Genomic DNA, 12,528 nt, shown 5'->3' with positions numbered 1-12,528 from the left:
GCTTTTCATGTGACGGTTTTCAATTCAGTCGATGGTGTTTTTCTCGTGCTGACTGCAGCACGTTGTAAACGACAGTCGTAGTTGGAAAAATATAACACGATATGAGCCTCTCAACGTTCCTGCCTGTTAAAGCTCTTTTTCTCCGAGAGACTTGAACGCAGCACAATGTCACGTCAGCTGATACGCGAGGCAGAGCCGTACAAAGCTCACGTGACAGTCTGGAGACCAGCACTTCAATATGGCTGCAGCACCAAAGTAAGTTGATTTTTCTGATTTCTGGCAGCTTTTTAGCTGACCAGAACATGTATTTCTGTTAGTTCCTATCATTAAGAGAGTCTTGGTAGCTTCTACTCTCAGTCCACCGTAACATGAAGATGTTACTGCGCTAAGCTCGTGAGCCCGTCTGATAATACAGCTGCCAGGCAGAGGTGTGCCGTCACTACACTGTCTCTTTCAACCTGCCTAACAAACATGTTAAGTTCTGTTTCGTAATGATGTAGCTTTAGTGGACTTTCTGCACTATGGACATTTGAGGAGATATGTTACATCTTTAACAGTCTCTGTGAAAACAAGACATTTTCTCAACAGGCCAAATTGCATGCACGTTTATATCTTAATAAAAAAAACTCTTAACTTTAGTGTCTTAAACTAAAAATACTGGAGCTGCGTTCAGTAACACGTTTAATCTGCTCATAGATTTAGCTTACTTTCAAATTCTGAATGTTTAAAACTGAACTAAGCATGCTTATAGCTGCTTTGAATGTCCCCGATCCTTTGGGAGATGCATTGTGGTTACTGCATTTCTGTGCATCTGTATGTGATACAGATGTTTTGTGTTTTAGAAAGCGCAGTATCCACTTAGGAAGATAATCAAAGTGTTATTAAAATAATCGTGGATGTAGGGGACCTACATAACACACTCCTTTTTTTTTTTCTTCTTTTTTTAACAGTATTATAGGTGTATGGTAATGTAGCAGTTGACATGCATGTATACAGTATCTGTCCAACCTGTGGTGAATGTGTATTGAAAGCTCTGATTTGCAAGATCATGGAAAGCCAGCAGTATACCGGTAATTGTGTTTTGGGAACACGAGATAACTGCTGATGTTGCAATCGTAAAATAATTAACAAGCTTCATTTTCTCGTGATCACGACACAACCCACGCATGCTTGGTGTGATCATTTGATAAAACCGCACCAGCTATCTGCTGTGGTAATCGGAAAGTCGTCTGCAATCACACGGTGATCTCTGCCAGAGGTTGGAACCAACATCAGACGCACCTTATGATATTATGTAACACAATACAACGCCAGAAACATACTTTTATTGAGTGTTTAACTGACACAATCCTAAAAAAACAAGTACATAATGCATTTTAAAAGGTGTATATGTATTTATTTATTTTTAACCCTGAGCTATTGCCCTGCAGGGTGTTTGGATTGCAGTGTAGTACACGATTGTGTGTACTTCCTCCAATAAAAACATAATTTGTCCTCGCTGGGGACGATCTACCCTCACAGAGTCACAGGTACACCTGTAAACTCAGCCAGCCAGCAGCGAATGATACAGAAATCCTTGAACCATAAAATCTTATGGATTAACCTTTAGTATAGTCCAGGCTGCATCAGATATGTCATGTTTGTTATCTTATCGGCAAAGCCGTGGGCCAAAGAACAAGATTTATAACCAATGCCTATCAGTGACACGGCTGCGTCTCTCAGTCTGTATCCATATCTTAACTGTTTGAAGACGGGTTGCGCCGCGGTTCACCCACCTCTTCAGGCTGACACGTACTGACCATATCCCGAGGATTTACCTCCAGAGAGAACTTAAAACAGAACCGGTCCCCTCTCCTTGCTCAGCAGATCAAAAATGATTTCTTGAATTTGCCCACAGAATTCAAAGCTTTAAATATCAATTTACAGAGAGAGGTTCGGGGAATTGAATTATGGAAATGGGATTTAATATCAGCTTTGTGTTATTTTAGGCTTGTGCAGTTTGTGACCAGTCAACGCTAATCTTGACCCAGAGTCCTTCAGTTGTCTCTTCCGACCAGTACGCCGTCCCATCTTCTGTCTCCCTGTCCTTCCAGACCCGTCTACTGGCTGGGGAACGACACCCTGAGGGTGTCCGCTGCTCTGTTCGCAGAGAACCGCCGCCGACTGTGCAACGGGCTGAAAGACAAAGACGGAGTGGTGCCGCAGTCGCTGGTGCTGCTGCAGGGAGGGGAGCAGAAGCAGAGGCACTGCACGGACACGGACCTCCTTTTCAGACAGGTTAGTTGACTCTAGTTGACTCTGGGGAGGGCAAGGTCTTGCATTTATTTATCCGTCCATCTATCCATGATCCCCAAGCAAGCAGCGAGTTTAAGTCCCTCCAGCACTTCCTGTGTCAGTCACCTCTCTGCTGGTTGTGCCAAATCCCTAAAGAGATTCTATCAGGGCGCCACCAGAACCTCTCTGGCTTTTCCTCAAGTGAAGTCCGGTTCTTAGCTTGTACGGCGGCGCGTTAATCTCTTCACTCTGTCAAAAATATGTGGGCCAGCCACTCTGCAGAGAAATCACTTGTGTTCCTGATCTCATCCCCCCCCCCCCCCCAACGCTCCCGTCTAAGCTTGCGACTGTAATTGGTTTTGAACAAAAACATCAAAGGGCACACAGAGTTTTGTTTGAGCATTCACCTCTGTGAACCGGCTCCTGAGGACAGCATCGCATTTCTACTTTTGTCATCATCTGACCGGCAGTAACTTTCTGTTCTAGCGGACTGTTTATAATCTCCCGCACTAATGCTCTGGCTGGTTCTTTCACTTCTGCAGGAGTCTTTCTTCCACTGGGCTTTCGGAATAACCGAGCCCGACTGCTACGGCGCCATTGATGTGGACTCTGGGAAATCCGTCCTTTTTGTTCCCAAACTGCCTGAAAGCTATGCCACTTGGATGGGAGAGTGAGTCGCACTAATCTTCAAAGAGCGGCGCACATGGCCAACAATCATCATGGCCGTGAGCTGTAACTTGAGGAAAGGGTTGACAAAGTTGTCTGCACCCAGAACAAATGTATTATATTTGTATTGTAAATGCCACCAAGAGCCGTTTTAGACTTTAATCCTTCAGTTCTGCTAGTGTCTGTTTTTAGAGATTGATTCCTAAAAAATACCCAATGAGTGTAAGTTGTTTTTACTTGATTTGTGTTTTGCATCTGTTGACAGGATCTTTCCTAAAGAGCACTTCAAGGAGAAGTATGCTGTGGATGAGGTGCGATACGCCTGTGACGTAAGTCTGTGTGTTCTTGTCCTTTTTCCCCGTGCAGTAACTGAACCTTGGTGTTCAGCCACCTTCCATGAAGTTGCAGCAAAGGACTTTAGTGCCGCCGTAGACTTTTTTTTTTTTTTTTTTTAAAGGTGAAAGTCATCATTCTGCTATTTGAACCTCTATGCAGAGATATCGGTGGCACCAGATAGCGGGGACACTATTCGGTTTGCACAGGAGATTGCCTCCATTGTTAGTGCGGAGGGTGCAGTCCATGACATCAGAGAAAATGTTGCCGGTTTTTGGGTTTACACAGAGTATTACGCTGATACGTTATTTTTGTTAAACAGTTCACTAGTGGGCATTCTGCTCTGACGGAAATCAACCACCAAAATTCTCATAGAAGTCCGCGGAGAACTCTGGTGTTTTATTTTTGAATTTTATCTTAAATCTGTTACCCGCAGATCCAACGTCTTCATTTTATCTCGTCTACAAAATGCATTCCTGCTCAGACGGCCTATAATTGCCTATTTTGAGAGTTTGGGGAAATGTTTGTGTTCTGTATATCGGTGTTGACAGCAGATTCCCAGGGGCGCTAAAGTGGACGGTTGACGGCTCCAGAGCTATTTTGGAGGTGTGCGTGTTGACAAATCAAAAATGATATCGTCTGACTTTAATATAACTGCTTTCACTGGCCAACAAATCACTCTGTGTGGAAATGAGATTAGATTTCCTGATAATTCACAGGTTAAGATGTGCTAATTATCACTCCAATCAACAGCCAATTCTTCCATGAAGTAGTAGCAGCTCAACACTCAACATATGATGAAAAAAACAACATTAAATCACATAATCGTTTGTTTGACTCAGTTGCTGGTGTTTAGCAGTCAGTTGGTAATGCTGCCTACCAAAGGACCTAAAAGAGAACAGTATTTGTTTTTTATCGGAGCAAGTTCATGAATATTTGAGCAGTTTTCTATGTTTCAAACACTCGCACATGGAAGGTGTTTTTCCACACACATGCGTATCAGCCTCTTTTTATTTATGTTTTGTTGCAGCTAGTCATTGACTAATTGGATCACTGTTAAACTGAGTGATACGCTCACAACGGCATTTAAAACTCTTAAGCATAGAAGCAATTAATCCGATGTCTTAAAAGTAAGCCGCAATTTAAATTCGATGTGTACGGCACGGCTTTTTCTGCAGTGAATGTGTTATGAAGTCAACTTTAGTGGTATCAATAATAATACTCAAATATCAGCAGTGTCTCTGAGCGCCGAGTCAGGGATCTGTTCTCTGACATTTAGGCTGTTGGCAGCAGAGTTCTGAATTAGCTTGTGGTTTGTCATTCAGTGTGCTGCTGAGTAGCAGAGGGACCACGTAGACATGGCGTCTGCCTGAGTGACCTTTATTCTGCAGAGCGAGAGCAGAAGGCGTCTCTGCTTCCCCGCTGTGCGTCTCTGTCTCCTCATTAATCCCTGTCTGCTTCCTTCTAGATTGCTGATGTCCTGTCCAACCCGAGGCCAGCACTGCTCCTGACACTGGTATGCCGATGGTGTCTCTGTGTTATAGTGTGTGGTTGGACTGTGCTTCACTCACTCCTACCTGATTACAGCTAGTGATGCATAGTTTTATTTTATGATCACAGGACCAATTCTTCAAGTGTCTTGTGGGAGAATTTAACTGAACCGACTCAAGGATGGTGGTCTTTAGCCCTCTAAAACCCCCGAAAAATGCCGGTGGGATTGAACAGCATGTTTTCTTCAAACAGTCGCCAACACTGTTTATCGCAGCCAGAAGCTGTAAAAACCGTCGTCGTCGTGAGATTGTCGTCTTTCCGACGGTCCTTGAACACGTCACACAAAGTTAAACGTTTTAATATTTCATCAAAAACATTTTATTCTACACGTCTCATTTCAAATTCCACCCCAAAAAACCTGCGGTCCTCACAATCACTTGGAAAAATTGTTGGATGTATAGATTCCAGGATTTTTAAATTTTTGATTAAATAAGTTATCACATGAACTCAATTTGCATTTTTGTTTTTAATTTTTCATGAGTTATGGCATAGTGGCATTGACTGCACAAAATACATGTTTGTGTTATCTCTACTTCTAGCCATGATTGTGCCGTTTCCATAAAGGTGCAGGACTTTGCATATTGCAGTGAAAATCAAGGCCACAGAGAGTTCAGTGTGACGAGAGTAAAAAACGCCCAAAATTGGGGTTCAGAGTGTTAAGAGGTCCAGTCAGATCTGCCGCCCTCTTTCAACCGCTGAATGACGTACAGCCTGAGAATAAATGCTGTCACCAGATGATCCATCAGCCATGACGGGATGGATCATCAGCCTGGATATGAACCAGTGTTGTGTTTCGTATTGACATTTGAATGCACTTGGTGGAGATTTCACTTGTGTGTTTTTCTCCTTGCAGCGCGGTCAGAACACAGACAGTGGGAGCATCTGCCGCGAAGCCTCCTTTGAAGGAATTAGTCGGTATGTTTAATTACCGGTCGTGCCATTTTGCATTAACATAATTATACTTTTGTTTAGGGAGGTTATTGGTTTCTTTTTCTTTTATAACCAAGGACGCAACAGACTCGTGCATACTGATAGTTTCTGAATAACCCGATTCTAAATATAATTTAATGAAGCAAACGATCTTGCTTTTGCTCGTTAATTGCAATGTTACTGTTCTCGGCACTCGTCTGGGTTCTGTGTTTTCTCCACACTCTGACCTTAACTGCTTTGAAAAATCAGTATTGTGCTGTAAAGTTATTTCAAACCTAATACATACATGTGAAAGGATGGAGAAAAAATGGAGCCGCAGGAAATAGCAGACGTTCACTCTTTGAGGAATAAAGGCAGAACGTTTTCCAAAGACTCATTTAATGTTTGTTTTTATTTATTTTTTTCAGTTTCCAAGTGAACAACACTCTTTTACACCCAGTCATTGTGGAATGGTAAGTAATTAAAATGCGTTTTGTATTATTCAGAAAGCCCACTCAAGATGAGAATGAAGACTTCCTGTCTCCTCTCCCTTCATTACCTCAACATTCTGCCCACTGGGGTAATTGTGTGTCTGCAATCACAAACGGGAGCTTTTCTTTGGCTTGTTTTTCTTTTTTCTTTCCTCGCCGAGTGAGAAGCCAGTCTGCACAGATGTAATGGACTTCGTGCTCTCCTGGTTGTCCTTGGCATTAGAGTTTACACTCTCCAGATGAATTGACATTTTCTGAAATAAGGAGGAATGCTTTTCAGGCACACCTCCTGGGGAGAGGGAGTTGATTGAACCTCCACTGCACGGAGCTCACATGGCTCTCTTTAGAATGGGCTGTTTTTAAACTTTTTTTTTAAACTTTCATTTGTGTTGCTAGTGGTTACCACTGCCTTGTGTTATTTATTTGTTTCTGCTGTTGTAGAAATCCTTCATACTATTGTATCAAGCCTCCCACGGTGCGGCTACTGCTTTCCTAGCAAAGATGAAAGCGAGAGAGCTTCAGTTCCAACAGTCTCTCAGCTTAGATTCAAATCAAACACTGCATTACCTTTTATTGTGCTTTAAGACGTGTTCAGCCCTGCAGCACTAGATTATAGGAGATTCCCGACAGGTTTCATTTATATACAATGTTCCCGGGAAAGATGCTCAATGTGAAAGGTGACTTATGGATGTTGTGTGGCTGTACATTGGATAAACTGGCTGTGTATGGACCGGAGCTGCTCACTCGCTTCTTCTTTCTGTTTGTGTCTGCAGCCGTCTGGTGAAGACGGATATGGAGCTGGAGGTCCTGCGCTACACCAACAGGATTTCCAGTGAAGCCCATAAAATGGCAAGATCCTCCTCGGATAGAAGGAGCAATCTGCTCGAATGGTCTATGCCTTTTAAATTATCAAACGATAGCAGAAACAATATAAATGTTCAGAGTATGGAATGAAATGGCCGAAGTATCAAGCACCTTATTGAGCTTAAAACTGGCCCAAAGGATTCTGGATCCTCTCGGGCTGTACGCTGTTTAAATGCTATCGATTCTGACTTCATCCAGCAGCTCGGGGCCAGCAGTTAACAGAGATAGCCTTTGACCAATAAGCTGTAACATTAAAGCGATATCTTACTTCTGCACAGGATTTCACTCTTAACACCGTGAATAAGCTCTGCGGGGGCCGGAGGAGCAGTTAACCTCTCGGTGCTATCTGTCCTCTGAAGTCCGTCTCCATCAGCGTTCAATCTTGTTTTACTCCTGTAGTTACGAGTGCGGTCGTTGGACGTTTTTTGCCCAGAACCACCTCTGGCTCCCTGTGGGTATGCGGGTAAATGAGCTCTCCCAAATCAGCAAGAGGGGCACTGACTCTTTATGTTTGTTTTTTTTTGTTTTTTTTATTTTGTGTGTAAATCTTGCAGACTGCCTGAGAAAATGATCCACAATTCATTCTAAAGCATCTTATAAACAAATGAGGGGAAAAAGGAAACTGGCAAGAAAAGTCGTACAGCAGAAATAAATGTTTTCACCAACTTCTGGATGCTATTTTTCTATATTTTAACAGTCCATAGCGGTTTTTTATCTAAATCACACATGTATAATCCCACTGTTTCTCTGTAGATCATGAAGAGTGTGAAACCTGGACAGAAAGAATATGAGATGGAGAGGTAAGTGGAGCTCTCTGTTCGTGTTCTTGGCCTTTTTAGCTTCTCACAATCAATCATTTTGTTCACAACCGTGGGCTGATTTTCACAGCTTTTTCAAATTTGATAAACAAATGAATGAAGTGAAGGCACTTAGACAACGTGAAGGGCTCTCGCTCTCTGAAAATATATCAAGAGAGTGACACAAGAGAGTATGACGAGATGTTTTGTCCCTCTTCTATTTGACTCCTGTCGTTCTACGTCAGTGGGTGTAAAGCAGCCGTCTCTTTGTACAAAATGCAGTTTCTCGTCTTCTCACTGGAAAACGAGAACAGGATCACAGATCACACGTGTTTGCCGCCCTCCGATTGCTTCCTGTGCATTTCAGGACTCGTCCTGTTGTCCTGCAGTTCCATTACTAACTATATAACTATATTATGTGCAGCTTATGATCAACTGCGTTTAAAAAAAATACCAAGCTGGGAGCAAAAGAAAAGAAACTGTCATTTAAATGTTTGATTAAATATAATATATGAATCGTCTTTAGTTGTTGGTTTTTAATAATGTGGCGTCCTGATGGTTATTCTGCCTCTGCTGTGTAAGGAGCAGCAGGAACCCTGGACTCTACATCGTCCTCAGCTGTGCGACGCTGTCCAGATCCATAAAGATGTTTGATGTGCTTGGACACGTGATGATTAAAGAACTAGCGCTGAATGAATTTTTAAAAGGCATGCCGTCGGGCAGAGGGCAGTGAAAGTCCTTCAACCCGTCTCTGCTGTGCTGATATTTAGTTTCTTTATTCTCACAGGGGTTGTTCTCTCACACACTGCTGCTTTTTGTGTTTTTTTTTGCAGCCTCTTCCAGCACTACTGCTACACTAAGGGAGGGATGCGTCACACCTCATACACCTGCATCTGTGGAACGTAAGGCAATGGTTGATTGTTTTGCTGTTAAACGTCGAACTGAAGCTGAAATGATGCTCCTGCAAAGATGCATGTAAGCGTGATGTGTTATTCAAAGCAGAGTTAAGAAGCTGGACTTCCTCAGGGTTACAGTCAGCTAGCTGCATCATTGTGGATGAATCATTTTGAGACACTGTCGCTCATCATGCTTTGGCCTTTTGCATTAAAGACCATGTGCAGTGAGTACTCCACAGGGATTAATGGATACGAGCTGATCATGACAGTGATTCTACACAGAGGCGCTGTGTCTGGGCTTTCTGTTCAAAAGGGTTAAAGAAGTTGAAAGATTCTAATTCTATTTATGGCTTTTCAATTCACATGGTGTTTCTTTTTTTAACAGGGGCAACAATTCCTCCATTCTCCACTACGGTCATGCCAGTGCTCCGAATGAAAAGACAATTACGGACGGTGACATGTGGTGAGTAGCTTTCAACAGTTTTTAAATGCAAGCGCCTCCTAAAACTGTCTGGGAACTCACTCCCACACGAACACTAACAAAAGCACTTGTATGTAGAAACACTTTGGCTGAGAGAGTTTTGAAATCTTGTACCCTGCAGTCTGTTCGACATGGGTGGAGAGTACTACTGCTACTCCTCAGACATCACATGCTCCTTCCCAGCCAACGGCACGTTCACTCCAGACCAGAGGGCCGTCTACGAGGCTGTCCTCAAAGCCTCCCGCACTGTCATGGCTGCCATCAAACCAGGTTATCATCTTTTAGTCCGTTTAGCTATTGAGCGCACTTCACTGACGAAGAGTAAGATGAGGCAAAGTTCTTCAAATGTAATCGTCTGCCCTCAAAGAAGCACGACCAGCAGAGAGTGAACTGATGGTTGTTTTGTTGCATTTTAAAGGCATCTTATTTTGTTGCTGTTTTTCAGTACAACTAAACATTTAAATTACAGATGCCGAGCTCTTAATATTTCTTTGAAAACCCTGCAAGTAAAATGCAAACCTGGTCTTGATTTTGGCGGTCCCTGTGGATGAAATGATTTTATATAAGTAGACAGTCCTCGCTGATGCTCTCGTTTACTTATGTAGGTCATCTGGAGGCATCAGTGTTAGATTAAGACGGTTTCATAACCAGTTAAAAGTTCCTCGCGGTCACTTTGAAATTAAAGTTTGGTTCGCAGAAACGTCTGTTCCTCATTAACAAAGCTGCTTGTGTTGAAGGTGTGAAGTGGACCGACATGCACCGCATGGCCGACCGGATCCACCTGGAGGAGCTCGTGAAGATCGGCATCCTGACCGGCAGCGTGGAGGACATGTTGAAGGTTCACCTGGGCTCCGTCTTCATGCCCCACGGCCTGGGACACCTGCTGGGCATCGATGTCCACGATGTGGGAGGATACCCTGAGGTGAGTATAGAAGGCTTAAAGAAGTATAGAAGAGGAAAACACATTCCTGTTCCTCCAGTATTGATGTGCCATCAATAATTAAGAGACCCCAGACGTGGTTCAGGGTGAGAGCAGGAGAGAGAGGAAGGGTAGATGTTGTTTGTACAAAATCCTCCACCACAACCTCAAATTGTCAGTGTTCAGAGTTCAGTTATGCACTGAACTCTGAATACAGAGTTCAGTTATGCACTTCTCAAAACTGAATACAGAAGTGGAACTGCGGAGTGTTCAGCAGCAGAAGGTGTCAGCGTGGGAAGTACACTGTGGAGCAGAGCTCGCTGAGTATGAAAACAGTGCTCAGTCAGTCCGCAGACACATGACACTGTTGGCTAGTTTCAGGAAGACAGTCAGACCTTCATTATCTGACTTCATTGATCTCTAATCACAGTCTGAACCAGAAAGAGCAGTAGACTCAGCTGAAACAGTCAAATACAATTCTTAATTGTCGGCTGCCAGAGAAACTTTGACAGTTTACGATTTGATGATCCGATTCCCTCTAGAAAAATGTTTCCAGCAGCATCTGGGCTGCAGGTATCCTACAGTGTAATTCATCCAAAATAAACATTACAAACTTAATACTGTTATCAAAAGTAGAAAATGTAGCTGAGGTTTTAATAAACCATTGTTGTCCAGGGGGTCGAGCGTGTCAACGAGCCTGGACTGAAGAGTCTTCGGATGGGCCGTCTGGTGCAGGAGAGGATGGTCCTCACCGTGGAGCCCGGCATATACTTCATCAACCACCTGCTGGACCAGGCCCTGGACAACCCCGCCCAGAGCTGCTTCCTCAACAACCAAGTGCTGGCTCGCTTTCGAGGCTTTGGCGGGGTCAGTGTGCTTACGGTTTTATTTTGTCGTGTTTGTTGGAATGGATTCACAAGAAGGGCAACAGAGCGCTTGATACTTAGTCCACAGAATGACATCATTGCTATTCTTCCATGTTTTGTGTACAGCTGTGACGCTAGGAGCTATAAAGATTATTAGAGTATTGTTCCTTTTAAACATGGAAGTTATGCAAAGAAAATCCAATGTATTACAGCATGGAAGTTAAGGTTTTGTAATTTTAAATAAGTAGTTTAGACCAAATAAAACGGGGGCTTTGTCTTGAACTGTTGGACTGACTGCATCTGATCTCCGGCACTAAATTGGTGAATTATCATAAATGATATAAGGATGATAATCTATGTTGTGAAAAGGAAAAAGGTTGAGTGTTCCAGTCGTAGTGAATTCACACTTGACTGTGGTATTCAAGGAAATGAAAGTGTTAAATTAAAAAACTTCTCCCGGAATGCAGATTATTAGGTGACCGATCCAGCACGAATACAAATTATTATGTGCATTTACTTTTTTTGAGTTTTCCAAATTTTGTCTCCTTTTGAATTGGTCTGTTTGACTGACGTCTGTCACTACTGCGCGCAGGTTCGCATTGAAGACGACATTGCCGTGACAGCGGACGGTATCGAGCTGCTGACCTGCGTCCCTCGTACCGTGGAGGAGATCGAGGCTTTCATGGCCGACTCTGGAAAACCCTTCGGCCCCGTCGTCACCAGTGAGAAGCCCTGAAGGACGTCTCGCTGTAAAGAGAGTGCTGCACACTGCGATGGCATTAATTGCTACAGATATACAATAACATTCTTCAGTGAAACTTCAAGTTTTTGCTCTTATTTCTCACTTTTATAAAACAGACACACAATCAAAATGTGTGGTAATCGTGCCTCTTGGAAGAATGACTTTCATGTTGAAATTGTTCCTCTTTGTAAACATTTATTCACAAAAATTTATTTCAATAAAACATTTTAATGGTCAACTGTTCGCAAAAGACTTGTTTGTTTTTCGTAATGAAAAGGTCATAGTAAAGTAAGTCAAAAGTCAGAAATGTAATTCAGATGATAGAATGAAATATAATAATAATATACAAGTATAGTATGTCAATATAGTAGTTTGAAAACTGTTTAAAACACAGTATAGTACATCCAAAAAAGTAAAGAGTCATAGTATAGAATGTAGAAAAAAGCTGCAGAACATTAGATTAAAAAAATAGATTGTATAGCATGTCGAAAGTCACAAAGCTTATCAAAAAAAGTCATAGTATAGCTGTTCGATAAAACAAAAAAAAGTAACTATTCTATTCATTTTGTACAGCCCAACGTCTCAAATCTGCCTCAGAGGGCTTTACAATCTGTGCACGTGCAACGTCATCTTGTCCCGGGACCCTCGGAACAGGAAAAACTCCCCCAAAAAACCCTTTAGCAGGGAGAAAAGAGGGAGAGACCTGTGGGAGAGCAACAGAGGAGGGATTCCTCTCCCA

At 42.7% G+C, this 12,528-nt stretch overlaps 1 protein-coding gene across 1 annotated transcript; it reads left to right on the top strand.

Moving 5' to 3' along the window:
- Positions 1-215: 215 nt before the first annotated feature.
- Positions 216-12,027, top strand: pepd (peptidase D). The gene is made up of 15 exons (XM_079284016.1): positions 216-255; positions 2,094-2,277; positions 2,817-2,944; positions 3,206-3,269; positions 4,742-4,789; positions 5,678-5,739; positions 6,162-6,206; positions 6,998-7,073; positions 7,842-7,888; positions 8,719-8,787; positions 9,167-9,244; positions 9,384-9,532; positions 10,000-10,184; positions 10,857-11,048; positions 11,640-12,027. Exons 1-15 carry the CDS (start codon positions 239-241, stop codon positions 11,781-11,783), a joined length of 1,488 nt encoding a protein of 495 aa, XP_079140142.1. The 5' UTR covers positions 216-238; the 3' UTR covers positions 11,784-12,027.
- Positions 12,028-12,528: the final 501 nt, after the last annotated feature.

The sequence above is a fragment of the Melanostigma gelatinosum genome (assembly GCF_949748355.1).
Source record: "Melanostigma gelatinosum genome assembly, chromosome: 2".
Taxonomy (NCBI): Eukaryota; Metazoa; Chordata; class Actinopteri; order Perciformes; family Zoarcidae; genus Melanostigma; species Melanostigma gelatinosum.
The sequence above is the reverse complement of the archived record's forward strand: the minus strand, read 5'-3'. Positions and strand labels throughout refer to the sequence as shown.

Excerpts from the sequence above, each read along its gene's own strand:
- pepd (XM_079284016.1), top strand. Across the intron at positions 7,889-8,718 it reads AAAGAATATGAGATGGAGAG|CCTCTTCCAGCACTACTGCT; the intron begins GTAAGTGGAGCT and ends TTTTTTTTGCAG. Across the intron at positions 8,788-9,166 it reads TACACCTGCATCTGTGGAAC|GGGCAACAATTCCTCCATTC; the intron begins GTAAGGCAATGG and ends TTTTTTTAACAG.